The 27,929-nt window shown below is 46.7% G+C and overlaps 1 protein-coding gene across 5 annotated transcripts in view; it reads right to left on the reverse strand.

The window, feature by feature from the left end:
• Nucleotides 1–6,202: 6,202 nt before the first annotated feature.
• Nucleotides 6,203–27,929, reverse strand: part of ETS1 (ETS proto-oncogene 1, transcription factor) — a 65,828-nt gene continuing 44,101 nt past the window's right edge. For all 5 annotated transcript variants that reach the window (XM_034666070.1, XM_034666071.1, XM_034666069.1 and 2 more), the window contains 2 exons: nt 10,930–11,048; nt 6,203–10,035 (listed from right to left, as the gene is read on the reverse strand). In XM_034666070.1, coding sequence (XP_034521961.1) covers nt 9,820–10,035; nt 10,930–11,048 — 335 coding nt within the window. In that variant the 3' untranslated portion in view covers nt 6,203–9,819. The remainder of the gene's footprint in view (nt 10,036–10,929; nt 11,049–27,929) is intronic.

Consider the following 27,929-nt stretch of genomic DNA (forward strand, 5'->3'; position numbering starts at 1 on the left):
ACCATATCAGTAGCATTGGTCCTCTTTTCTGGATGAAGACATTGAGGCACAGAGAGGTGAAATAATTTGCCCAAGTCACACAGCTAAAAAGCAGCGGGGCTAGGATTTATCACCGTACAGTTTTACAGCAGAACCCGTATTCTTCAATGTTACTGACCTTCTCTTAAGCCTGTCACGTATATTTCCTCCCTAGGAATAGACAATATGAAGGACAGAGAAAGGAAACTCAGATGAAGAATTAAAGGAATGGGTGAGGAAAGGGTGAGGAGTGATCACCAAGGACTAGAATAACAGACTTTAAAAGAAAGAAAGAAAGAAAAAAGGCAAGAGGCTGTCAGCCCAGGAGAAAGCATGTGAGACCAAGGTATAGAGATGGCAGGAAATGCTGGGCTGGGAGTGGAAGCCATGGCAGCACGGGCCAAACAGACACCTGTTCTTTTGTATGCCCCAAATAGGACTCTGGAAATAATACTCAGAGATCACTCAGCAAATGGGGCTCAGACAGCTCTCAGGGAAGCTGGAGAGCAGGCAGCTGGAGCAGAGAAATGAGCACCTTCTCTCTCTTCCAGTTACAGCCTGGGGTGGAGGCAGGTGTTCAGGGCTCCAGGGAGAGATTAGCACCCTGATGGGGAGAGACAGCCTGTGTCAGTCACCCAGGGAGGCCTGTCACATCCATTTGTAAGCTGAATAGTTCTTGTTCCCAGAGGAAGGAAGGGTAGGAAGGAAAGAATGGAGGGAGGGAGGAAAGGAAAGAGGGAAGGAAGAGATAGGTTATTTGGAGGGGCAAGCCCTTGACCTTCATTAGATACATAGGGCTGGCCTTGGAGTCAAAAGACGTACAACCTAATTTTGCCTCTGTCACCAGTTAGCAAGGTAATCTCAGATCAGTCACCTAAACCCTCTTACCCTAAACCCTTTAGATCTACAATGAGGGGATTGGACTTTATCTCTAAGGTTCTTTCCAGATCTAAAATCCATAGAATGGTGATCTTGGGACCAAGGACAAATCATCTTTGCATACCCCCCAAGTCCTGGTCCTAGCACAGCGGCCCACCGCCCATCTACGCCAACCAATCACTGAGTCCTAGCCATTCTGTCTCCGGAGTACCTCTCTGATCTGCTCACTGCAGATTCTCTTGGAGGTTTCTCTTCCGGACAAACGAAGCCATTTTCCAACTGGTCCACTGCCTACATTCTTGGGCCCTCTGATGCATTCTCTGCTTTATAGACACAACGATTTTTCTATGCACAGATTGGATCATGTGACTTAGCCTGCGGGACAGTCCTCAAACCTCTGCCTTACCCTTCGCATGGGACATGAGGCTCGTCATCATCTCTCCATCTCCCCCTCCTCACCACTCACTCCTCCATTTCAACCTGTGCTCTGGTTCCACAAAAGGACTTGCAGTTTCTCTAGCAGTCCACGAACTTTCTCACCTCTAGGCCTCAACCTGAATCTCCTTCCCTTTCTGCTTGGCTGACTGCTACTCACCTTTAGGGCATAAATTCTTCCAGGCTGGGCACTCCTCCCAGATGTCAAATCATACTGTAATTGCGCTGGATAGCCATTCCCCCTTTACTTGCCTATAGTCTTAATTTATTAAAAGCAGAGTCAAGGTAAAAGTTGTTCTATCTTTTCCTTATGGTTTCCTGATACTGAGTCCAGTGCCAACCACAGAGCAGGTGTTCCATGAATGTTTGCTACCTGAATAAATTTGTTGAGTAGTATCATCACATCCTATAGTCTCAGGACTTGCAATTTCATATCTCCTGCATGTTCAGTTTCTGAAAACCAGGTCTAAAACCTTCTACCACCCCAGGGTCTCCCCTTCTCAACCTGAACGTGAGCACTTAGCAGATTGCTGGACTCCATCAGAACGAATAAAAAGAATTATCATGGTCAATTCTGAATCAGCTAGGGTCAACTTTAAACTAGGATGTGTTGCCTGGAAATTGGATGAGACCCAATACAGTAGAGGAAGAAGGAGAGGGCGGGGAGGACACAGGGAGAATCAGACCTACTTTCTAGTAGAAAGTCTACTTTTGTCACTAATCACATGACTTTGGGCAAGTCTTCTGGCCTCTCTGAACCTTGAGTTCACGCATGCCTCATCGAAGACGCTGGACTAGATAATCCTTTAGGTCCCTTTTAACTTGAAAATGTAAAATTTTGAATTCTGGTGTTTGCTCTTTCATTCATCAGCTTCTAGGTCATTCTCGGGTTTTATAAGGAGACCATGTAAAGTATCATGGAAATGGAAGGAACTGCTGTGAATAATAATTCCAGGACAATGGGTTGACCCTGGGACTGTCCCAGGTACGCCAGTCTTTGTGGTCACTCTTGTTTTAATTCAGTCTTTTTTGGCTGGGTTTCAGGTTTGTGGTTGCTATTTGTGGTGGCCAAGAAGATAATTTGGAATTTGTGGGATTTCTGTTCTGAAATTTCAAGCAGGCTGCACACATGGGTGCCCGGAACAGCTTACACGCCCCACCATCATGCAGGTGGCCCACCCGGTGCCCCTACCTGCTCCCGAGCAAGAAGCCAGAGCCCAGATGAGTACATTCCCTACCCCAGTGGTCTAAAGCCAGTCAGTGAAGAAAATTCTTTAAATCCCCTTGGGTTCAAGTATACAGCTCTGTGCTATCATCATGAAAACTTGACCCTAGGGAAAACAGATACCTCAATGAAATGTCTGTTTACCCTCCAAACACTGGTCATTGTCTTTACCATCATTCTTAACTTTCCCCTGATATGTATAAACATTGCAGACAAAAGGTGCCTTGGCTGCACTATGATTGTAAACTTTCTTATTCTCATGGAAACCAGAACAAATGGGACAACATCAGTCTGCCCGAGAAGTAGATAAGCAGAGAAGATTCCCCAATTCGGTCACTCTCAAGGTCCTGAATTTGAGTTCCCCTAAGATCTGTTTGAAAAAGACCAGTTCGTATGACCATTACACCATTCTCAAAGCCCTTTCGAAGTTCCCAATCCCATCTCTCCTTCTCACATTTGGCATATTCTTGCCTCAAAAAGGCAGTCCCAGATCAAAGCTCATAGTCATCATCAAACTTTCCGCCTCGTGAAGACTGTTGGCACCTCTTCGAGTCACTGACTATTTCCAGGCACATCTGGAGGACAGCCCTCGAAACAGGAGAAGAGTCACAGCTGAAATTTTGGGACTTGCCTGTGGAAAGATTAAAAATAGTCTGCTACTGCCCAGGGTCAGTGTGGAATGGGCAGGGAGAAGGTAGTGGCTATCTCTTGACCCCCTCTAATTCCCACAAGTGGCTGCCAGAAACTTCCTTGCTCCTCCCTGTAGTACCCCACGGAGTGAGCAGAGCTGACCCGACATCAAAGCTCTGTGAAAATGCCGTGGGTGAGAGAGCACTGGAGCCGGAGTGGCAGGGAGGAGAGATTAGGGACAGGACTGTGAACTCACAAGGGCTTTGGGGATCGCACAGCATGTCATGAGACCTGGTGGTCATTGTTGATTCTCTCGCGTTGCCATGGGCAGTTGAGCGTCACTATCATGACTTTGGACGTCAGCACATTGAGATAGGAACCTGGCTTTCTCAGGATAGAAATATTTTCCAGGAAAATGGAAAAGGGAAAAGGGATTGGAACACGGAGTAAAACAGGAAATGGCAGAGGCCAAGGGGCCGAGACAGAGCCACCTGACTCCCTGGTGTGCAGTTTGAAATTCTCATTAAGGGTTTCTTACTTCAATCTCAAGCCTTTTCTAATTTTCTTCAATTGATCAACACCTGCTTTTATCGGCATCCCTAAATCTATGTCTCCTCGCTAGAAGTGTCAGGAAAGTGCTTTTCTCTTCTGTTATTTGTTGTTTTCAGCTGAGGTTCCTCATAGCACGGAGGGATCCCTAAGAGCAGCGGACACCAGCAGCACGCTGAGTCTATTCACCCATAAAATGGCAAGGGCCAGCTACCCAGATCATGTATCCCTGTATCTGAGCCAGAGAAGACCTCTGTACAACAGAACTTGCATGACAAACCACCTTCCCGGAGCCACCACTGTGGAAAGGCAGAGGAAGGGCTGTGGAAGCGGAAAAACTTCCTTATAGAAAGAAACGCTGTCCTTGTCCCATGTTTCATGTATGAAGTGTACCTCCTAGTAACTGGGACTGTACCTCCCGTGGACGCGGGGCCATTAGCCAACATCATCAAAGGAGGCAGTTGGGTGGTAACATGGCCTAATGGAAAGAACAAGGGCTCAGAAGTCAGATGGTGCTGATGAACATGATGACCTTTGGTACGCCCTTCCACAGTAGGTTCTAGAATAAAATGAGCTTCCTGCCAAGTAAACACGGAAAGTGAATAGACAGATATCTTCATTAGGGTCACAAAGCCAACTTCTACAGGGACCGGGCGGGAGCGTAAATGTGTGGGGCTGACCTCCTGGACACGGGAGATTCCTGTTCACTTTGAGGGACACCCCGCACTCAGCGTCACCATGGGTGCTTGCTCTAAAGGAACCCCAGTATTCAAAGACCTCCTGTGACCCTACCTCATACATGAGTCCCAACACTGTGAAGGCCAAACCGAACATCTTTATGGTGCACAAGATCAGCCCACAGTCTAGCCCACGTGTAACTTCTCATCTACATTGCCTGCCTCATTTTACCCAAAGCACAAATCCCAATCCTCTTCCTTTTTAGGTTGAAATAGCTCTGTTGCTGTTGTTATTTGTTCGTTTGTTTTTGTGTGTGTGTGGCTTGAGTGTTCTATCTTGCTCCGCCATAGCAGTGGTAAGCCAGAATAGCCTTGAGCAATGACTTTACCCCGTAACTCCCGGAAAGCCAGTCAAATCTGGATTTTTGATGACCTGCTTCTTCTGAATGACTTCCCTTTTCTTTGCGTCTCTTTTTATCCACACCCTACCCTATTCCCCCAAATCCTGCAGTCGTTTTAGACGATAGGGTCTCTGGCCCAGCTGCAATATGGTGGCCTCGGCAGTATCATTAAGAGAAATCACGAAAGCCCAGTTGCCTGAGACTTCCCCTCTCAACTCTAGCTCCTTGTTGGAGAAGCAGAGGTCTAAGCTTATTTCATTCAAGCATATCTTGTATCTTTTAACCTGGTCAGCATTAAATCAGATACTTCGGGAGAGAACAGCAACTTGGCACCGAAGGATAAGCTCTCCGACCAAATTCTTGACTGAGGCAGAAACCTATTCTCTGTGCCCTGTTTATTCAAGGGGAGAGAGCTCAGATGTGGCCTCAGGTTGGCTCAGGAGTTGTGGCTTTGCTTGGGTTTGCAGCCGAAGACTAAAAAATATAAGGACCTCAAGCCAACTTCCCCAAGTCTCCCAGTGAGTGGTGGTGGCTTGACGGAGGTGTAGGACCCCGAGCCCCCCTCGCGGCCGGCCCGGCTCTCTAACCACTAGACCACACAGTCAGTGTTCAACGTGCACTCAGCAAACCTCAAGTTCCAGGCCGGGAGAAACAGATTTTCCAAACACAGAGCTCTCTTTGTGAACAATTCAGCAAAAATTCTCTTTCCAGCTGTGAGTTGGGGATTCATGTTGCAAATGCTGGTGTTAATTAAAAACATCCACCTTCCACAGTTTCAACAACAAGAGAAAAAGTACCACGCAGGATGTGTTCCTAAGCACTCCTCCCCAAAGCACTTATAAATATGATTTTATTTATGACATGGGCTGCTGGGGGTTCGGGCAGATATGATCATTCCCCCTTTTCAGCCCCCAGTGAAAGAGTTGGGGCCAAGGAGATGAATGTGATGGGTCCAAATTTGCACAGAGCAAAATTAGTATCAGAAGAAGAAACCAGAATACTGTTTGTGTCCAAAGCATCAGCTAAGCTGTTCAACTTTCTGTGTTAATATCAGGAACTTTACCCAGTTGAAATGAAACGTTTATCTGTTGAGTCATAAAAAACTTGCTTCACGTGGCTCTTCGTTCCTTCAGACATGAGCAAAATGCGATGTGACGAGACCAGGAACATTCCACAAAGGATGACACCGTATATTCAATAATCGGGGGACAGCATTATACTTCCGTATATTCTCATTATAAGTTTATTAGGAAATCTTTGAGCTGGTCTTGAGATCATGAGATCAGCAAGACTGAACTACATTTCTTCCTTAGCTTGTCTCCGGTTGGTGAGTCTGTCCTGCTTTTTCACACATGCACCAGACAGGAAAGAATCGAGCCAAACCCACATTGTTATGAATGAATTTCTTTGTTTTTAATCTCACACAGTTTAAAATACAATATGAAATCAGGCTACAGTATATAAAAAACTCTCCAGCAAAATGATGTGCCAGCATCAGCTACTAAAATAAACAAACAAAAAACTCCCCCATAAGAAATTTTTTTGCATTTAAAAAAAAAACACATAGACACTTACATCGCTACATCTCTAAGCTACCTCAGTTCTGATTTTTAAAAAGCACCTGCTTTTCCTTTTTTCATCTTGCTTTTAAATGTTCAGCTTTTAAAAAATATAAATTATATGAAAATACAAGTTGGAAAATAGTCAAACACAATATAACATCTTTTTCACCCCTATACTTCTCAGCTTAAAAAAAAAGTATTCTTAAAAAAAGTTCAGTAACTGAGGCAGTATTCCTGATAGAGATAATTTCATTTTAATATATATACTTTATATATGTATATGTATACATATATTTATGGTTCCTTGAAACTTCTTTGGAATGTAGATATGAGTTCAACACATTTATATAGACCCCAACAGAAAGCAGCATGCACAGCATGACTAGAACAGAGAAGGTGTGATTTTCACCATGAAGATTAGGCAGGTTAATGCTCTAAAACCCAGAGTGTTTGTCTCCAAAGTGAGGAAAAGCACATCTGATCTTTGAATGCTACCTCTGATCCCCAAAGCCACAAAACCAGGGCTCTGTGTAGGGAAGTCCCTCCCCTGCTTGGAGAAGGAAACAAAAGTGACCCTGAACCCAACAGCCAAAACCAACATGGGTTAAGGCATCTCCAGGAAAATAAGGGTTTCATCAGCTCAACCAGATCTGCCCATCCTTCCTCTGAAGTTAACATGTGTTTTTAAAAAGCATAAATGCAACAATTCTGCTACATTTCCAGTGTATAAACCACCCACCACTCTTCCTGGGATGGTCTCTGGCCTCTGGACAGAAGGAGAAAAAGCATCTGGCCAGATGCACAAAGCTGGCTTCACTAGCGCGCTATCTACAAATGCGGAAAACGGCGGACCTAGAGAGAGAGGCATCTTAGCAAACAAGCGGGCTCAGGAAGAGGTACTTTCTTCTCTCTTAACTGCTATGGAGTTCTTGCAGGACTTAGACACGCTCACACGAGGGGAGTTTCCAGCAGAAATGCAAGAGGAAAGGTTGGATGCACTGAGAAAGTCACGTTCTGCCTGGTTGCGAACAGCAAGCGATGGCCGATGCCCTGCCTTGGTTCTACTCTTGCCCGTTACTGAAATGTGGAAAGACTTCACTGAAAAACCCAGGTAATATTTTAGCGGCAGTTCTGCACGTCTGCAAGCGCGCACACGCACGCACGCACACACGCACACACACGTACACACGTGCACGCACACACATACACACGCCTCTGCCAGTGCCCAACAAAGATCACATAATCTAAGAGAAAACAATGTAATCCAAAGGTTCTGCCTCATACTCCCTGAGCAGCTCCTAAAATATTTCGAGAGCTTCATTAAGGCACCCGCATCCGGAAGAAGGTGAGAATACACAGCTGGGCCAACTCTGCCTTTGCTTTCCAAGTGGGCACTCCGATTTATCAGTATGAGGAAACTCAGGAATCACAGAGCTAAGCTCCTGATAATTCAGGCTCTGCAAGAGGACCTGGAAGTCAACGATCCACTTTCTTGAAGATATGCTAACAGGTAGTAACTACTTCCAGTCTCTCAGCCAGAGCCCAAGAAGGGCTCGCCCTGAGAAGCCCACCTTAAATGTCCCTTCGCCTCTCCCACTGAAATCTGCAAGAGAGCTGTCCCTCTGTCATTATCCCTTTTAATCAGGCATCTATCTGGGGGAGGAGGGTGCAAGTGTATTAGGCAATTGTCCTCATTGGTTAGGTGTTTGTTCCCACCCTCCCCACCCCGGAAAAAGATCCAAACCTTTGCAGACCACCCTTCAACACTGCCCCAGTCAAGTGAGTTTGTCGTTGAACTTTGGAGGAACTAGAAATCTATTCAAATCTCACAGACCACCTCATTTTCTTCACTCAAGCTCCTTTTCTTATGTTTCCTTTGCCTTCAAGTCATTCGTCTCTTCTGTAATTATTAACCCTCGCTTACCCTGTGCCAAGATAACAGATCCAAGCACGGGCCGAGTAGTGTCTGCACTCCACTCTGCCTACACGGCCTCCCCTGACACCTGACTCTACTAGCTGAAACTCTTCAAAGGAAAGCCTTGCACTTCTCCTCCCAAAGACAGCCAAGCCACATTTTACTTCTATGCAACCTTAACTTCCATTGTTCCTAAAACCCAGGACGTCTATATGGCTTTGTCAGACACTCTTCACCTCATGTCATGACTGCATTGCTCTTTCACTCACCAATCGGAAAGCTGGACATTTCTCTCTACTGGGTAACAGGGTGGGGGGAAGCAATAAACGTAGGTTGCGGGACAATGAGACATAAAGGAGAAAGTGTAGAGTGTTGGTTTGGAATGACATGCATTCAGGACTTACTTCCAAAGACCTGAGGAGTAATGCCCATGCACCCAGCTTTTATTCCAAGTCATATATGTTATAGGTATAGAACCAATAAAGAACCAAGTCAGTCTTCCTCCTTTGATCTCCTTTCTATGACTTCAACAGTGCTCCTGGCTCCAAAACCAGGGCCGCAAAATACATTCAGTTCGAAGACTTAATGCTTCTTAGTTCAACGTTAAGTCCAAACCCCAAGAATCCACTAATGACAAGTAAGAAGAGGGGAGTGATCATTTTTTAAAACACAGATGAAATTCATATGCACAGGTCCCTTGTACCCAAATCAGCATGATTTTTTTTCCTTCATATAGAAGTCACGTGAATTTGGGATCCCCGATCTCAGTGACAGCACTTTGCATTTCCAGTGGGGTCTATATAAACAGTTTCCTTGCACTGTGACAGAATCCTCAGCTGGCAAACAAAAACAAACTTGCGTGGCACCGCAATACTGAGACCACTTTAGAGCTTAAGACGATTTTTAAGGAAAAAAAAAATACTGGCACAAAATTTAATAAAATAAATTTTAACACAAAAAACAGTTTGGGCCCCTCCCCACTGAAGTCCATCTTTGTTTCGAAAGTTGAGTAAAAAGTAAACAGTCCTTGGTTTTTAGTGCATTCCCCAAATGTTTTATCCCACCTCCCTCTTTTTTGCCCTCCCAGAGCTAAAAACAAAAGCAAATTAATTGCCTTTTCATGGGTCTCATGACTCCTCTGTGTCAATTTCTTTTGCTAATAGGTCCATAACTCAAGACACATTTTTTTTCTCATGGACGATTTTAAAAAAATAATGGGACACGTTAGTCTCCTCCTCCCTTAAGCCAGATTCTTCAAGCTTCTAAGAAGACCTTTCTCTCTCTCTCTCTCTTTCCTGAAAATTTGCTCTAGAATTTTTCGTCCCACCCACCCCACAAGTCCTGGCTCTCTTTTTTCCAACTGTGTACAATTGACTATAGCTGCAGCTCACTTAGCTCCCACCCCTGAATGTAAAAAATGAGTTCTGGAAAATTAAAAATAGAATAACGATTAAAAATTAAGAGTCCGACCAACATGGTTGTTCTTCGACATGTCTCAGCAGAGCTTCCCCGACCCCTTTGGTGTCCGTCACTCATCGGCATCGGGTTTGACGTCCAGCATGGCGTGGAGTTCCTCGGGCGTGTAGCCCAGAAGGCTCTGCAGGTCACACACAAAGCGGTACACGTAGCGTTTACCCGCTGTCTTGTGGATGATGTTTTTGTCATAATAGTAGCGTAGGCCACGGCTCAGTTTCTCATAATTCATCTTAGGCTTGTTTTTCCTTTTTCCCCATCTCCTGGCCACCTGAAATTAAAAGAATAACAAGCGAATAAGAGATGGGGTAGAAACCTAGAGGATAACCCCAGTAGACACCCTGATATGCCCGTATATCCATTCATGTTGACCCATGATGTTCAAGGAAGATGGCTAGAGATTCAAGTACATGGAAAATCTTTCTTGCACCCACCTATTCCGAATTCCCATTTTCAAGAACTGGGCAAGATTCTCTAAATAAATGAAAATACATTGACCCTGTGTTTCTATGTAACAGAGTTGAAGTATTAGGGAGGAAAAAAAAAGACAAGCAACACCATAGATTCTTCTTTTTCTTTATGTTGTTGGTAGGCTACGCTCGCTTTGCAAGCGTGAAATTTAGTGTGAGGGAGTGGAGCCAATCAAGCTTGCATTTCATCAAAGGGAAGCATTTTTTCTGTACTGGGGCGTGCTATCCTCTCGTGTCTGCCAGACCAGAGATGTTGTCTCTCTTGTTCAGTGTTTTCAATTCTGTCATGCTCAGATTCGGGCAAGGCACAGAGCAATCACTCAATAGGCATTTGTTGAATAAAGCAATACATTAGTGAACAGATTGTACTGATCTTCTAAGACCTCTTGAGTTGCCCAACCCCTTCCAGAAAAGGCAACCTATATTTACGAAGGGCCCACTGTGTCCCAGACATTTGTGTATGGTATCCGTGAAATCTTGGAAAACAAATGGGCGGTATAGATATTTACTCTATTGTCTAAAGGATGCAACTCGATCTCGGACAGGCTACGTAACTGGCTTGAGATTGTACCAGCACCAAGGGGCTGAGGTGGGGCTGGAATCCTAGGAAATGTCATCCCGGCCCACATAACCACTTTCCGGAGTTCACTCTCAACCCTCTTCCACACAGCGCTCACGAGTCCCTCCCTTCTTACCTCATCTGGGTCAGAAAGCTTGAACTCCCAGCCGTCTCCTGTCCAGCTGATAAAAGACTGACAGGATTTATCAGTGAGTAATTCCAGAAGAAACTGCCACAGCTGGATTGGTCCACTGCCTGGAAACACAAGCCATTGTGAATCATTACACCAGAGGCTCCGCTCTGCCAGCAACGAATCCCATTATACACAGTGCCCCTCCTGCCTGCTCTCCAGTCCATCCAGCCCCAGGAGGATGACGGCGGCACATAGCACAGAGGCTGGGGGAGGTGCTATGAGTTCCAAAGGACTGAAGGTAAAAACTTCCTACCACTCCCTCCCCAAAAAAGCACTTACAATATACTATTGTCTTATCAATATTATTTTGACTTAAAGGTCAGTCCATTTTTACTGCAATGCAAATTCTAGAAAGAAATTACTGGATCTATCCTCTGAGACATTCTAAGGTGGCATAATCTTTTGTGCCTTCAAGAACTAAGTCATTATTTTTGCCTTAATTAGCAATAAAGACATTAACTAAGGAATATCTTTGCCAGTTCCCATCTGAAGTCAAAGCTCATAAGTGCTTCTAAGAAGGACACAGAAGTTAGACATTCTTTCGGTCACAGGCACGCACCCAAACTAAGAAAGGAGAACGTCATCACTCTATAAGGGATTAACCTGCCACCCATGAAATCCTCAGAGGTCAGGTGAGGACTGTCTCAGAAATTCTTCATGGGTCAGTATATTCTAACTTACACACACACACACACACACACACACACACACACACACACACACACACACAATTCTCTTGTCTTAGCCATCAACGCTGCCAAGATCTTAGTTCTGGAAAGTCAGACATATTCTGATAGTCCATTTATCTTATGCTAAAGGATTTATGCTAATAGATTTCCCATTAAGATAACTTTCTATTCAGATATGACAATGCTGCCAGTGATTCCTATCTTGTTTATGGGTGCAGCCAGAGAAACAGATACGGGTTCAACAGTCCGTGGTGCTTGCTGTGGGGCCTACACTTACAGCGCTATCTTAGAAGCCATCTGGACAGGGGAGGGAAGATGAAGGGGGCCAGGAACACTAACTCACACAGGAAAACTTGACTTTCGAAGGCTCTAATCCTGAACCTGAGCTTCAGATCTGTCTGATCCAAAGTAAGGTGAGATTCAACAGGAAACAAGTTTTTTTCATCTAAAAAAGAAACATTCTTTATGACCTAGAGAGGTCATCTCTTGTTATACCTTATACTTCCACAAGGTATGTTCACATGCATCATTTTGCTTCCTACTAAAATCCACTCCCCTGCCTTCTCTATAGGCAAGGCACAGCTGGTCTTACTGTTTCCATGCTTTCAAGGCAGAAAAATAAAAATGCTCAGAAAAGCGATGTGACTTCGCTCCAGGGCTTTGAGTTAGCGCCCAGGCCTTCAGGCTCCAAGCACCAGGGCAACAGCAGGTGACCTGAATATTCCTTGGGCAGCCAAAGGACGCATCCCCCAGTAACTGCCTGCTGGGGGCCATTCCCGGTGTCCTCTTCAGCACAGGCCAAGCTAAATACGGAAGAGGAAATGGCTCTACCTCATCCTTCTAGCATGCAGCTTGAGTTCTCTCAGACCATCCTGTGAGAAATACCTTACACGTGCTGTACCGCAAGATGGTTCAGCGGACCCTCCGAAATAACTGAACATTCGAAGACACAGCCCAGAATGCTACCCCAGTAAAGCCTTACCCTCTTCTGTTTCCCCTCCTGTTAAAACACCGTTTTGCATACAACTCAGACCCATGTGCAGATTTCTTGGGAGTTGAGTTCAAGTTACCAGCTACTACTGCCTGCCTGGGCTCACAGGACGAAACGGGACATGATAGGAGGAATCTGTGGAGAAGCCATTTTGGACGGGCAGGCGTCAGTCCACATATTGCTATTAAGAAAGGCTATGGAATTTCTGGTAGCCAAGAAATTCAGAAACAGCAGCTGTAACAACCTTGCGAAAGAGCAGGCTTCCGGAAGCTGTGCGAAGTGACTATACACCCAAGAGCATTGTCTTCCTACCCTTTTGAAGAGAGACATAACAAGGAAAAGTCAACTACTCGGAAACTACGTGAATGAGCCCTGGAGTCTGTAGTCGTCCCCCGGGGCCAAGCCCACAGACGGGAGGCATAGCACACAGAGATGAGTCTCTGTAACACCTCGGATGAAGAAAAATGCAAACAAGAGCTAGGCCTTGTCGCGCTCACTATGCACGGGACACTGTGCATGATGCTTTATGTCCATCTCATTATTCCTTACACTTACTCTTACTCCAGGGAGTAGATACTAAGATTATCAAATTTGCTTTTACCATTTTTCACAACAGAGAACTCTGAGGTACTGCGTCACTCGCCTGCAGGCCTTGCCACAAGGCCATTCAGAAGTAAAATGGCCGTGAATGGTACCCAGGAGGTCTGACCCCCAAATCCTTCATCTCGGTACTGCTCTGTCCTTAGACAAGACCAACCCAGGCGCGGGCATCTGAAAGCCTGCCTGGTTGAGGTGAGCCACGGGATAAAAAGACCAAGCCTCTAAAACAAAACAAAACAAAACAAAATCTCTTCCTCACCTCTCACAGCAGACACAGGACACTGGGTTGGCCGGCGGTTCTCCCAACCCTCCAGCCACTGGAGACCCTGGTGTTCACCTCCACAACTAACATGTCCAGCCCCATGAGTCAGTCCCCTCCTGCTAGCCTTTAGGCTAATGTCACTTTACTGTTTCCTCCTCCCACTATTTACCTGCAAACCTCTTTCCCACTTTTCATCTTCATATCCCTTTGGGGAGTGGAGGGCTAGTCCCACCAAGCTGAGGAAGGGGAAGGAAGGACATATCGGGATCCTTCTACCCAGGCAAGTCCTAGTCACTGGCAGGGAGCAGCAGGCACATTCCAGGTCCCAAAGAGAAAGGCCCAAGAACACATCCCAGTCCCTTGCCCTTGGGATGGGGCAGCCACAAAGTGCAAAAGGGGGAGTTTCAGTCCTGTCGCTGGAACAAGCTCACAGAGGCAGGGATGTCAGACAGAATTATTCCTGCTGTTTGCCCTGCCCAGTGCCATTTCCCGAACTGAAATGTCAGAAGTACAAGCTCTCGCTGCCTGCACCAGCCCCTGCTCTGTCTGTATGGCCGGGGTGTGGGGGGAGGGAGGATAGGGTAAATCCCTGTCTGCGGGTTTGGCTTTATTCGCATTTGTGAATTTTCCTCTGTTCATAGGGAACATAACACTGTGAAATTTGGAAACTAGGAGCCTAGCTCATGGGTGAAGTACTGCTCAAGTTCTTTTTACTATTTAAACCAAAGGCAAGAGACAGCATAAATAGGGAAAACAGATGCCTAACAAAAGTGTAGGCACTTGAATGGGGAGCAATGTCTCTGGGAAGCTTCACAACAAGAAAGTCAATATAGGGTGATGTCAGCTCCAGTCTCCTCCCCCCGATTCTGGAAGAAAGTAAGCCCACCAAGTGCTGACAGGCACACACAGGGCTCCTGCCATGGATTCCTAAAGTGGCTGTTCAGCCTTCCGAAAGCACATATGTGGTACCAAATAAAAGGGATCCATGAGATCCCCCCGCCAAGATTCCTCCTTTTTGCTGACTCTTAAACTGCCCTTTTAGCGGTGGGGAGCCGTAACTAGGAAGGACGTGGAATTATTTATTCTCCCAGCTGGAAACACCGGGTCTGGGCAAGCGTTCTGGGTCGAGGGTAAGTCCATTCTCTGGCTGGACTCATGGACGGTCCTACACAGGAGCTTGCTTCCACAACCAGGGTCACGTTCACGGCAGGTCTGGGAAGGGATATCAGGGCCCCTGATGGAAGCACACAGCTGGGAGGTAGCCCCAGGATTGCAATGCACTCTGGAGACCCTGCCAATCACATCCACATCTCGGCCCATGGGAACTTCTTAGGCCCCAGACTTGCTGAAACCCAGACATGAGGCTAGCACTCCCAGTTACAGACTCTCCCAGAGGACATTTCTGGATTGCTTCGTGTAGCTCTGCCCAAACCCCTGGGGCCGCAGGGCTCCTCCAGCCCTCACCCTTGCTCCAACATATGCTAAAATTGTAAAGCCTCTTCCTCACTCTCCCTGTACGTCCTCTCACCCTGGGCCCAGCCCCATCCACCCACCCAACTGGACGGTGCTCCCAGTGACCTTTGTCCCAGGGAGCAGAGAATGGTACTAAGAATAGTGCCAGTCATGGGAAGGGGGAGTTCACACACTCGATGTGACTCACAATGGTGTCCCTGTCTGGGGGCGCCAAGGCAGTCAACGGCGTCCTTCACCATGCTGCCCCGGGTGTCACACATCAGGAATCCGGTGGCATCACTGGGAAACTATGCTTCTCAAGTAGAAACTCTCGGCCACAACAACAGAGGGGTCCCTGTTAGAAGGGAGTCTCTCTCCAAAGAAGTGAAGGAGGGAGGGCACCCCACAGACACACACACACACACACACACACACACACACACATACACACACGCTGGCTGGGCCTGCACACCCCTGCTGACTGCTCCCTCCAGTTCCCTCGCTGGCTGTAGCCGGGGGATTTCCTCTGACTGCTTTGTTCTTCTCAGCTTCTGGGTAAGAGGAAAGTTCTTAGTACAACACTGACAGTCCTGATTTGAAGAACGTGACAGAACCCTAGAAGCAGAACTATCAGGTGGGGACCCTCAAGGCACTTGAGATCCAAGGTGTCAGTCTCTCTTTTTTTTTTTTTTTTTTAAGGCAAAGCTTCAAGTAAATTCCTACTCCTCTGGGTGATGTTTGAAGTCCCCTCTCCTTGCCTAGGAACTGGAAGTCCCACCATCTCTCTTGATGGGGGCTGGTTATTAAAAATCCCCTGTTGCTTTGCTACTGTGCTTGTCAGTATTCCCTTCCTCTGAGTCTAAGTGAACAAGTTCAATATACAGCAATGGACCGAGGACAAAATCTCAGTAAGATTCTCCTGGGACTCATCCTTTCCATCTGGCAATCTGTCCGTAGCTTCTCATTTTCTAGTCCATTGCCATGGACTCACTGCTGGGGAACGGGGAGCGGGGAGCGGGGAGCGGGGCTGGACTGCAGTTTTTCCTTTTCATTTCAACTGCAGGTCCTCACCCCATCATCAGTGCCCCAGCGTGAGGCTAACATATGAGAGCTGATTTCCATGCACACAGAGGTCAGCACGGGGCAGTCATGCTCTCTGGTAGCCTTCTAGCATGGGTTTGCTTCCACGGACACCAAGCCTGACGGTCTGTCTGCTCCGTGCCCATCTCTCATCACTAGAATCAAAGCTCTCAGGGCAGAGATGGTGTTTTTTCACTGGTGCAATGCAAAACGGAGATACTGCCTCACCAACGAACACCGACGATCAAAAAGTGACTTGCCGTTGAATGAGCTGTTCGTGCCCGGTGCGCACAGACTGCGTCTTAGTGACCCTTCTTTTCTCGGCGGCAGGAATGGTACTTCGGACAAGTGCTCAATAAACATTTACTAGCTTGGGCTGCTGAAACACTCGTCCTCTGCAGAAAGGTGTCCACCCCAGCTGCTTCTCTCTATTAAACCCTATATCTGGGACTCATCAACATGAGTGACTCCCAGGCTGCTGGATCAACATGTTCCCCAAAATAAAAACACCCACACCGCCTGTCCTTTGGGGATTCTTTTGCTACTTTGAGAAGTTAATCTCTTCAGCTTGACTCTAAAAGTCAAATCAAATACCTCAGTGCGGGCAAGACACCACGTTTATTTTAACCTATGAAACTCTCATGGTTGGTCACCCTTGCAACAGGGCAGACTCTGCCCTAAGAGCGCACATCTGGCAGGTGGTCCTAAACCAGAGGAACGGGCCTTGACTGGCCCCTCCCTTCCCCCCAGGTGTCTCTACCCACAGCCGAACGATGATGGCAAAAACAGAACACACGAATCCAGAAATGACCCATCTGTTCACAAATCTATCTTCCTCTCCTGCCACTGTAAAGGTGCCCGCCACGGGGGGTACAGGGGTGACCCCGGAGTCTCACAGGGATCACACCCTTCCTGTCAACCCCCTTCTAAACTATCATTCACAAAAGATGGCCAAATCTGTGTCCGTGAAGTCCTTATGAAATGAAGTTGAATGACAAACAGGAAACATCCTGACCATGTCTTGCCCTCCCGCTCCCGACAGTTTCTTGCCCTCTGGATCAAGCTCAACCTGAAACTGCAGACGTCTTCTGCCCGAGGATGAAGAACGGCTCATGGTTTGGCCACCAAAGCACCGGGAAGATTGTTAAAAGAAATGGAAGGGTGGAGACTGCTTGCCATGTTGGTGTGGGGTTATATCTGTAGGTACATTTCCCCCACTTCTGAGTTATGCCCATCCTTTGCCCCCACCCCACCCCGACCTCCTCTCCTCTCCAACACGATCTAAATGCGGTACATCCCATAACTAGCCAACAACGCCTTGGTTCAATGAATCACATGGTCTAGCAGTAAGTTCGTATATCGATGGCTGATAACTCAAGGACAGCAGTTGGGATACAGGTTCTAGTAATTCAACACACAAGCACACTATCTGACAGGTGCTTGAAAAACACACTCCACGAACACAACGGACAATGACTTCATGAACTTGCATTTATTTACTGCTGAAAGAGCCAGCAGCTAACAACGGAAGCAGGTCAGAAAACAGCTCTCAAATCATGTAAAACCAGCCTTTGATGTCAAGTCCATGTCCCCGGCAAGTTAGACCAAAAGAAAGGAGAAAGAATTTCAAAAAAATTAAAAATAAACAAACGTGTCAGGCAGTGGAAAACTGAGAGATGAGAGCGGACAATACCCTAAGAAATTAAAAATATATAGATGGCCAAGGAATGCCCCAAGTGGGGAGGTCAAGCACCCAGCACTTTGCACCCACTTCCTCCCTGATTCACTGCACGATCTTACACAACTAATTTAACCTCTCTGGGCTTTAGTTTTCCCATCTCTAAAATGGAACTAGTGATCCCTGCTCTTCCCTGGTTTATAGAGATGTCAACTAAATCCCTGTTATTAAAAACATATAAGTATAAATTTAAATATATACACACACATATATACAGAGGCGACCACAGTGCTGAACATTCTGGGAACCATTTACAACAGTGAGATTGAACAGAAGAATGAAGCAACAGAAAAAGTATTTTTAAAAGCAGACTTTTCAAAGAAAGACAAGCAAAAAGGATGAAATTTTTAAAAAATAAACATAGCAAAAGCACTAGATAAAATTCAATTATTCTTCCAAGAATTAAATTGGCCTTTTACACAGCAACTTTGGAAAAGGATAAAGTTGCAGGCTACAAGAAAGGTTAAAGTACATAAATGTGACATTTTAAAAAATACCGTACATGAGAACAATCAGTGTGGATTTGTTAAGTTTGGGATAACTCTGTGAAGTTCTTGCTCTGATTCAAAGTAGGTGCGCACAAAAAAAGGACAGATGCAAACTGCTTTGCAAGTGAAAGTATCACAGACATTTAGGGTTTGGGGAAATCTTGGCCACAGACAGACTTAGATCCTCTTTCCCCCAATGTGCTTTTCTCCCTAATCATTTATGCTCCTCGCAAGGCCCACCCCACCTAATTATTATGTAAGGCTGACCCAGGAATTCAGCGGCATTGCCACAAATGTTGGGCCTAGAGTTTGGGGCCTAGAGACAGATCCCAGGGCATGAACTGAAGGTAAAGCAGAAAGTCCTCTCTGGCTAATCAATGCCCCAGACAGACCGGGCCACAAGCCCAGGTGGCAGGCCACGGGTCGGCCAGGCTGCCCCACCTGGAACAGACATTAAGTGAGGCTCCCCAGCCCGTCTGTCTTGGCCTTGAGAAGAAGACAGTTACGCGCGTTAGCGTGTGTGGAGGAAAGGCCCTTGTTTTTGCTTGGGGTCGCCGCACCTGCACATGTGCAAGTACACCTGTGTGGGGGTGGAAGGAGAAAGGAGACTGGTGTTCTCTTAAAGGGGCAGCCTGTATTCAAATGCAGCCACCTCTTCCCTCCAAAGCCAAGGGCTCTGTCTAACCATAGTCAACCTACCACTCAGACACAGACTCGGACAGAGAGCTGGGGAAGCTCAAGTCAGGAAGTGGGTTCTTTAGAGCTTTTCCTTCTGATGTCTTCTAGGTAACTGACTGTTTTAAGAAGTCACCAGAAAGGGTTAGGTTTGGATTTGAGGGTAGGGGGTGAGAATTTTGTTAGAAACCAAAGAAATGCTTTTTCGAACCAATGCAAGTGTCTAAAGACAATGCCTCCCTATGATGTATCGAGGTAACAGAAAAAAGAAAGATAGGTTGGCTGATTAGGATTAGAAAGATGAATTTGAGGAGCGTGAAGCCCATATTTCATGGGCAGAGTGCAGTCTCTGGAATTTATTTCATCCTGGCAGTATAGTTGCCCCTGCATATCCAGGATGAGAGACACGACTAGCAAAGGCTGTTAGAAGGCCTGGGAAGGTGAGCTACATGCCAAGTCATAGGGGCCCTGAAGCTTTCTCAAGCCTTCATCCAGAAAATAATTTCTGAGCAACCCCTCAAATGTAAGGTGTGGCAGCCAGATTGGACTGGATGACAAACAGAACGGGAACGGCAGCAAGTGGCAGCAGAAGAAACACGCTTTGTTCCACCGTCGTGTGAAGAGCTGAGAGTGTCCTACCTACGCCTGGCTTTTAAAGAAGAAAGGACCGAGAACCTGGCCTTGAGGGGCCTTCAGAAGAACTGCGCCCACTTCAGCTCTGAATGTCAAACACCTCCACAGGGCTGCGCCCCGCGAGCACCTCTCCAGCGAAGAGCCTCCCAGCCTCCCGTCAAAGTTCAAACTTTCACATTCACTCACCTTAGGAGAACTTTCACTCTTGTGATTCTCAGGGAGAGGTGAGTCACACAGAAGACAATGCCATTTGCTTTGTTACAGTCAACAATGTGCACGGAGCTCTGAAGCCTACCGCGGGCCACTGAGACCATCGGGACCGGGGGCTCGAGCCATGCCGTACAACCAGCCAGACAGAAAAACCGTGCTGGCCTATCTGACAACGCACCTCCATCAGTCAGGTGTGATGTGCTGTGGTCACCTGAGCAGCGGCAGCCATGACAAGGGGCGACTGAGACCTCCCGCTGCAGGAGGAGGGGACGCGAGCTCCTGCACTGGGCAGCTTTGACCTGACGGTTCCCCAGGAGTCTGGCCAAACATTTCTTGGAACTGAGCTGCAGATGGAGGCTCTTCCCCACCCAGATCCTCCTTCCCTTCCCTCTCCCCTTTTCCAGGTGACAGACCTGCAGCATGGTCAAAAGGCTCCCCCTCCCCCGCCTTCCCTGGCCATCCCCCACTTTGTCCTTCAGAGATCTCCCTCCCACCCCAATACATGTCTTGCAAGTCCAATCGGGTCTTGCCATCTGTGTCTTAGCAGACCTCAAACAACACACTAAACAAGTGACTGCTTTCCCACTAATTGTCTGATATTGTGAAAAACTTCGAAAGGCATCTTCTTAATGGTTTTCTGGGTGACTTCGGCCTAGACCTCTTTCCCGGTCTGAACCATGATTCCCTCATTTGTACAATAAGAATAACCGAAGCCACCTCGTGTGGTTATCAGTGACAGTTAAAAAAAGAGGAGGTAATGTACACGAAAGAGACTAGGGAGCTGCAGGAGCTGAACACACATGTGCGGTGAGCTGAATAGCAGAAATGACCTGATCGGATATTAAATATCTTCTTTGCCCTAAGTCACTGCCACCGATTACTGGAACTCTAAATAAAATACACTGTCCCCTGACCTCAAGGAATATAAATATAGGATATACTGGAGGGGTACCTGGGTGACCCAGTCGGTTAAACATCTGCCTTTGGCTCGGGTCATGATGCCGGGGTCCTGGGATCGAGCCCCGCATTGCACTCCCTACTCAGTGGGGAGCCTGCTTCTCCCTCTGCCTCTGCCCCTTTCCCCTTGTGTGCACGCTCTCTCTCAAATAAATAAATAAATAAATAAATAAATAAATAAAATCTTTTAAAAATGAAGAATCATATTAGAAAGCCGGAGGCTGGAGGATAATATGGAACAGTGGTACTTGCTATGGACCTAGCAAGGGTTCTGGGTGTTTTCCACGAGCTATGCCTTCCATTGTCACAGCAACCCTCTGAGACAGTAACTATTATTACGAGCATCTTGTAGACGAGAATCCTGAGGCACAGTGATGTCATTAGCTTTCCTGAGGTCACACATGGTCCGAGGCAAAGCCGGCCACGCTTGGGCTGACTGGCTCCTGAGTCCGGCTCTTCACGCCTATGGGAAGCATATGCAGGGCTTACACAGCCTGACAAGGCCTCCCTCTGGGGTGTTTGATGGGGACTGAAAAGAGAAGGCAGTCCCAAGGGACAGACCTTCCAAACAGCAGGCGGCACATGAAAGCTGCCATGGGGAGGACGGGGAGAGGAACAGCTTCCCTGGAACGGAGTCTCCATGCCCAGGACCCAGGGAGTGCACTGCTCGTGCTCCAGAGCAGTGAAGGCCATCCAAGGAAAAGAGAAAGATGCCAAGGGGCAACAGCAGGGATATCTGGGACATCTGGCAGGGCCTTTCCCAACAGAAGCTGCAGGGAGTTTCCAAGGCCTGTTGGTTAAGGGCAACAAGGTACGGCGGCCTCAGCAGCACCCGGGCTGAAAATCGCTCAGTGAAAACATTTTACTTCAAAGACAAAAAAGGTGGAGCCTCAAACTGGAGACAGCTGAATTCCAGAACCGTCACCACCCAATTCCATCGTATGTAGTTAGATTTTGTTAAAGAAACAGTGACCCATAAAATGTGAGACTTCGGGATGCCTCCAAAACAGACAAGGGGGCTGTCCCCAGAAGAGAGGGGTCACCATACGAGTTTTCTGCCATCCCAAATCCACGCACCCGCTCGGCCTCGGATGGCTGGGAACAGCACCCGGGACCAAAGCACATTTTGTGAAGTAAAAATGGGCAGAGACGGCTTGCAAGGTATTTCTGTAACTGAATCAAGACAAGGAGGTGGTTCAGTCAGCTGAGGCCTTCATAAACAACTGGCGGAAATGGGGAACCTCCCTTTCCACATTTTTTAAAAGACATTTAGAAAAAAAAAAATTAACAGGGAGGCCAAATCCTGCTGCCTTGTGATCTTTTTCTACTCCTGCAAGATGACTGAGAACGGTCACAAAGCCAATCAGGAGGCAGAACAGTGAAAGTGCTCTGTGGACCACAGAAAGGGACTTCTCTCATCCAGTTCAAATTTCCCAAGGGTTTCCCTCCCCCATGCTCCCAAGTATTTTCCCATCAGTCTCATAACTGAGCAGTACGTTAACCCATTACTCCAGGGAGATGCCCCCAAACCATTCCACGCACCACCCCCTCTGGGACCCACCGCCAAACACAGCACAGGGAATGGGAATCCCGCCCAGCTTTCAAGATGCTGGCTGGCAGCAAGGTCCCATTTAGGCCAAGGGGGGTCTGCCCGGCTTCCCACAACCTGCTAATCACAGGGCCTCTGAGCCAGAAAGGGGAGACACTCTCTGCTGCCACCTTTCTCATCTCTAAGCTCTTTTCCTCTTTTCCAACCAGGCGCTGACTAAGGATGCTCTACAGTGAGACAGCGGCGGCCCCCTGCAAGCCTGGGGGCCAACTCCAGCTTTGCCTGCCCCAAGAACCTCAGGGCCCCTGGCAAAGACAGCTCCTGCCCCAGACAGGGACCAGAGTTCTATACTCCTGTCAACAAGTTGTTTCCTCTTCAATTCACACTGTCTTATACTGATAGCACTTACACAGACACTACATTCCAGAACAACTTGGATTGGATCATCATCCCCCACCTCGCCCCCAAGCGAAAAAGTTCTATGCTGTTCCTAATAACATACCCACCTGGGTTTAGAATTCTAGAACTCCTCTGCACAAATTCACACTACACTATGAATTGCTTTGTGACCCCTCTCCCCTTTCCTGATCAGTAACGGAGGCTCGTACCAAAAGCTTCCTCAGTTGTTATTTGTCCCTGAGTACCTTGAGATTATTTTGCAATCCCGTTTTCCTTCAGAAAACTGTGATTTCAGGTAACACTGTCAAATCTCAGGTTTCATTCTGAATTGAAGGGCTTTGAAGCACTTCCTTTGCAATGAAGTTGTTTATTTTCAAAAACATGTTTTAGCAGCAGCTCTGGGTTACTGAACCCTAAAACTTAACTACGAGCCAGAACTCCAAGGTTCTGGGCTTGGCCTAGGGACTTCCGTACTGGATGACTGGAGACTGGCTCTACAGTCACCTATGACATGGCAGGGCGATTTCTTTCAGTCCAGAAGCAATTTGAGAGGACCTACAGGGAATGCGTGGGGCCTCTTTTTCTATAAGACTAGCAATCTCTCTCTCTCTCTCTCTCTTTTTTTTTTTGGTGATGTTTTATGCAAAAGTATTTGGAAGTTGAATTCCACGTAGTCCCAAATTTAGCCATAAGGAAAATGAGGGACTGTATTTTCACAAATCTGCACAGCACTGGAAGACATAATTTTGTGACAGTTAATGAGTGGCTTTGAGTTTAGCCTTTTTCAGGCTTCAGGATGAAAAAGAGACCCTAGCCACCTCATTCACGATTTTGCAGCTGTGGGTGGGGACATACCCGGGCGCGGGAGAACAATAGCATTACTACCAGGCCGGCTCAGGAACAGTTGCAGAAGTGCTAGGAACAGATGTCTTATCTGTGGCAGTGCCTTCTCTGTCTGGCAATCTGGAATGAAGTTCCATGAAGGTGACTTATGGGCCAGTAACTCCAGGCTGATGCCAAAGGCTAGCACTATGTCCTACACACCCCTGACCCATATACACACAGTGCTAATTGGTAACAAGCGGGACACAAGGCCCCTAATCTACTATACGAAAGCAACTGAGATAAGCAAAGAGTACTGTCATTCCTTAACACAGAGTGAGACATCTGGCACTTAAGATTCCACTCAAGAGCTACTTCTGTGCACATGGCAATTATCTGGTCTTGAATAAGTCACTTTTTTGTGCCTCAGTTTCATCATCCATAAAATGGGGCTGGAAGAGGAGAGAATACTAGTTGACAATAGAGTATACTCTTTTACAGTTACTATGGTTGGGAAAAAAAAATCAGCGATCCCTACATTTTTCAGGGATCTGGAAAGCATTTTGCTTAGGTCTATTAAATAGATAGAAAAGACTGGGCCACTTCTCTCGGATTGTTTTGTAATTAGATGGGGTTCATAATGTATCTTCAAACAAGAGAAAATGGAGCTTTCTGATTGTATCAGTTTGATAACCGTAAGCAGTTCACAGTAAGGTAAGAAGGTACATTTTGGCGGAAGCCAGCATTGCATTTGATGTATTCTTAACTCAGCTCACAGGCAGGCTTTCAAGCCATGTTATCTGCCCCCACATCTTGACCTAATTTAACAAGTTGCCATGGGAGCCCAGTGAAGGTTGATGCAATTTTCTTATCTTTGGAGGAAGAATGTAACTGTGCAAGAGAATGTGAAAATTCAGTTTCTAACTGATTTCCACACGTACAGTGCAGTAACTAAGACATCATATGAAGAAGTGAAATGTATTCCTTTGAAGGTGATATAGACAAAGGCCCCCCATGTGTAATGGCAGGGAAATGACTGTCTTCCCAGCTCAAAGGATCCATGCCTACACACTGCAGTTCAGGCCGAGTCATGGTGATATAAAGGTACAACTGCTCCTACCACGTGACCACATAGACTCTGGAGTATTTGGATTTTAAGAAGGAACAGAAAGGAGGCAGAACTTCAGATAGAAAATAGGTCTGATTTTTACAAGCAAAAGTTTGCCAACACTCATACAATGCTTTCCACCTTCCAAAGCACTTTTCCAAACTTCAGCTCATCTTAACATGTTTGTGTAAGGTCAGAGCCCCATTTCCAGGAATCCCACGCACCGCCTGCTCCCAGGCCGGTGAAGGAGGCTGCACAGGGATGTTCTCACCTATCCCCACTCCCTTGGATGTACCTGGAATAAGGGACCACAATGGGTGTGTAAAGGCAAGGGAACTACCATGTAGAATGAGTCTGCAGTGTGGACAGATGTTCACCAGGCACTGAGCCCAGGCAAAACGTCACCAAAATTTGGGCTGTCCCCCATGTGCCTCACAAATTCTGACCTTCATTCAGACCACAGCATCAAGAAAATCCAGTCCAAGTCTAAGGACAATTATAATATCTCGAATGCGACAAGATAATGAACCCCCGAGGGCAACTGGCTCTTATCTGCACTCGACATGTGCTCAGAAACATTTGCTGAAACAATGGATTTGTTATAACTGAGCTCCCCACACCCCATGTCTGGTGCAATGTCTAGCACTCATTTGTTTAATTAATTGATTTAGTTAAATTACAGCTTCACAGGTCTCCCACCACCAAGATAAGGATGAACACTTCCACTTCACTAAAAGTAGAAAGGGTACAAGGTAAATTTGCCTAAAATCACACAGTGTGCCAGAGCTGAGGGGCGGGGGGGGGTGCCCAGGGGACTTCTGTTTTCTGGGCTATTGTTCTTACCACCATCTGAGACGGTGTGAAAAGTTCCATCCCCAGGGTCAGAGAGCAACACTGAATGGTGAGATGCTTAAGATGTGCTTTTTAATTCAACTGACTACTAACTGAGTCACCTATCCTTTTCTTCCACTCATTGAATGTTTTATTCCCTTAGAGAGAGAAAGAGAGACAGAGAGACACAGAGGGAGGGAGGCAGAAAACGAGAGCACCTTTTAAAAACAACCCATCCAGATAAGAGGTGACATCCTCCATAACGTAGACCTCCAGGACGTACCTGTATTTGTGCTGAAAGAACTTTCTGAGGCTCTTATCTGTTTGGTTCTGAGTCTAGATTGCCAGAGTCAGGCAGCATGCTGGTGTTGGCTAGCTTGATGGCAGCTCATGTCTCTAATTTGTATTTCACATTCGTTCCTAGTTCTTAGAATTTCTGATTCATCCCTTTCTGTCTTGCCCTGAAACTGGACACTGGAAACATTTCCCAACTCTCAGATAATTCTTTCGAGGTACTAAGGTCATCTAAGTCAAAACACTTTAAGTTGCCCTTGTAGATGGTAGCTCTGCAGGCTTCTCCCACATAGAAAATGCAGTAACTAATACACATCACGCTGTCAGAGGGGTTTCTATCTAAGATGGAGATCAGGCTTTTACCCTTCTCAGAAACTTCTAGATCTTTTGCAGTGTAGCCAGGAATCCTTACCAGAATCTTATCCCATCAAGGTTGACCTCAACCATAAGGCTTTCTTTGGCCATAACCCAGACTTTAGAACTTAAAGTCAGTTTATTCAGTCTCGTTATCCACAAAACCGCCCTAAGTAGCAAACTTTTCATTATGATGTCCCTAGCTAAGAGAGAATGATGCCATGGGAGAAGACCGATGATCGTGGATGCTGGTGGTTTTAGGGGAGAAGATGCCAGAGAGAATACAGAAATGTTTCCAATAAGGACAAAGCAATTTGAGGAGCCAGTGGAAGCTGCAGACGAGCTGGCCTTTACCCTCAGCAATAGGCAGAGCACCACGAGAACAGAGGAAGCGCAACCAGTTAGAGACCCCGCCACCCGCAAAGCCCACACAGTCATGCTGCAGGTTCCTTGGCCTTTCCTTTCTCCCTTGATTAAGCTGCACTTCTCCCCTCCTTCATCAGTATCCGACTGGAGTCCAGGGCTGAAAATACCTAGAAGTTAAAGCTACGGGAGCCAGGACTCTCGCACAACTTGAAAGAGACTGAATATGCTCTCTTCCTCATTCCAGATGTCCTGAATGCAAAAGAGCGACCTCTCTAGCAGTCTGCTGTCCGGAGATGGGAGAGGATTCCCTGAAGAAGCAGCACATTCCCACACACTAGTGACATTCAAGCAAAGACTATGGGAGGTTCCAGGAGAAAGAAGAGGGTAGGGGACCTTTACGTGCCTCTCCGGGTCCTGACTCTCTATAGACACCTTGTTGCTACCTCAAAACACAGACATAATTCCTGAGCACCTCTTCATGCAATGCTCTGCCCTAGGAGCTAGGTGGGATGCAGCATAAAAGGCACACTCCGGATCTCTGAAGGAGTGATTTCTCCAAGCCTTCGAGTTGTTCTCAAAGGTCAGCTGGCTTTCCTAGTAAAACCCTGAGACTTCCCTGACACAAGAATAAGGATCGAGCACACTCTTAAGATCAGACAGGTACCTCCCTGGAAACACAGGGAGGACTGTTTGCCTCCATCCACTCAAAGGGTCCCCATGTGTCACCCTGTCCAGGGTGGAGTCAATTAGAAGAGAATAGCGGCTACACCACAGCTGAGTAATCAAAGCTGAAAATAAGCCCCACTCACAACACAATTTCTAATTCTTAGAAAACACTACAATCGTACAGAAAGGATCTGACAGCTAACCCATGAATGCTCCTTGGATGTCTCTCGATACACTTTTCACACGTCTCCAAGGTTAGGCAGCACCCAAGCTAACAATTCATTCAGACAATGAATTGTTTTATTACTAGATTCTCAATCAAAGCCTAAGCTCTCAACATATATCCTCCTTTCCCAATGCTCTTTCTTCATTCACCACTACTAGAACCCTCACTCCTAGAAGAAAATCAATAATAAAGCTAAACGAGAAGAAAAAAAAAAAGGTTTCCTACAGAGGCCAGGAGCTGAGCAGAGCATAGGGTGACTAAGAACACGTTTCGCATTTGAACAGCTAGCCTAACGAGAGCTCTACTACAGAAGAATCTAGAGTGTAAGCCGTTCAATGATACCCTTGAGAGAGGAGTTCTTCCTACCACTCTTGGAAACGATCCCCTGGGATAGAATGATACTGTTTACTTCCAAAAATCAATGGCCATTCACACACAGAGTGGTGTAGAGACTGACCAGAACTCCTAGAGTCTTCTTCTCCCCACTCTTCCAAAAAAGAAAGAGGCTGACCTCCGTCTCCAGGAATCTGCGCCGGGTGCCTTCTACGGAGCC

This window comes from Ailuropoda melanoleuca, chromosome 8, assembly GCF_002007445.2.
Source record: "Ailuropoda melanoleuca isolate Jingjing chromosome 8, ASM200744v2, whole genome shotgun sequence".
NCBI classification, from domain to species: domain Eukaryota; kingdom Metazoa; phylum Chordata; class Mammalia; order Carnivora; family Ursidae; genus Ailuropoda; species Ailuropoda melanoleuca.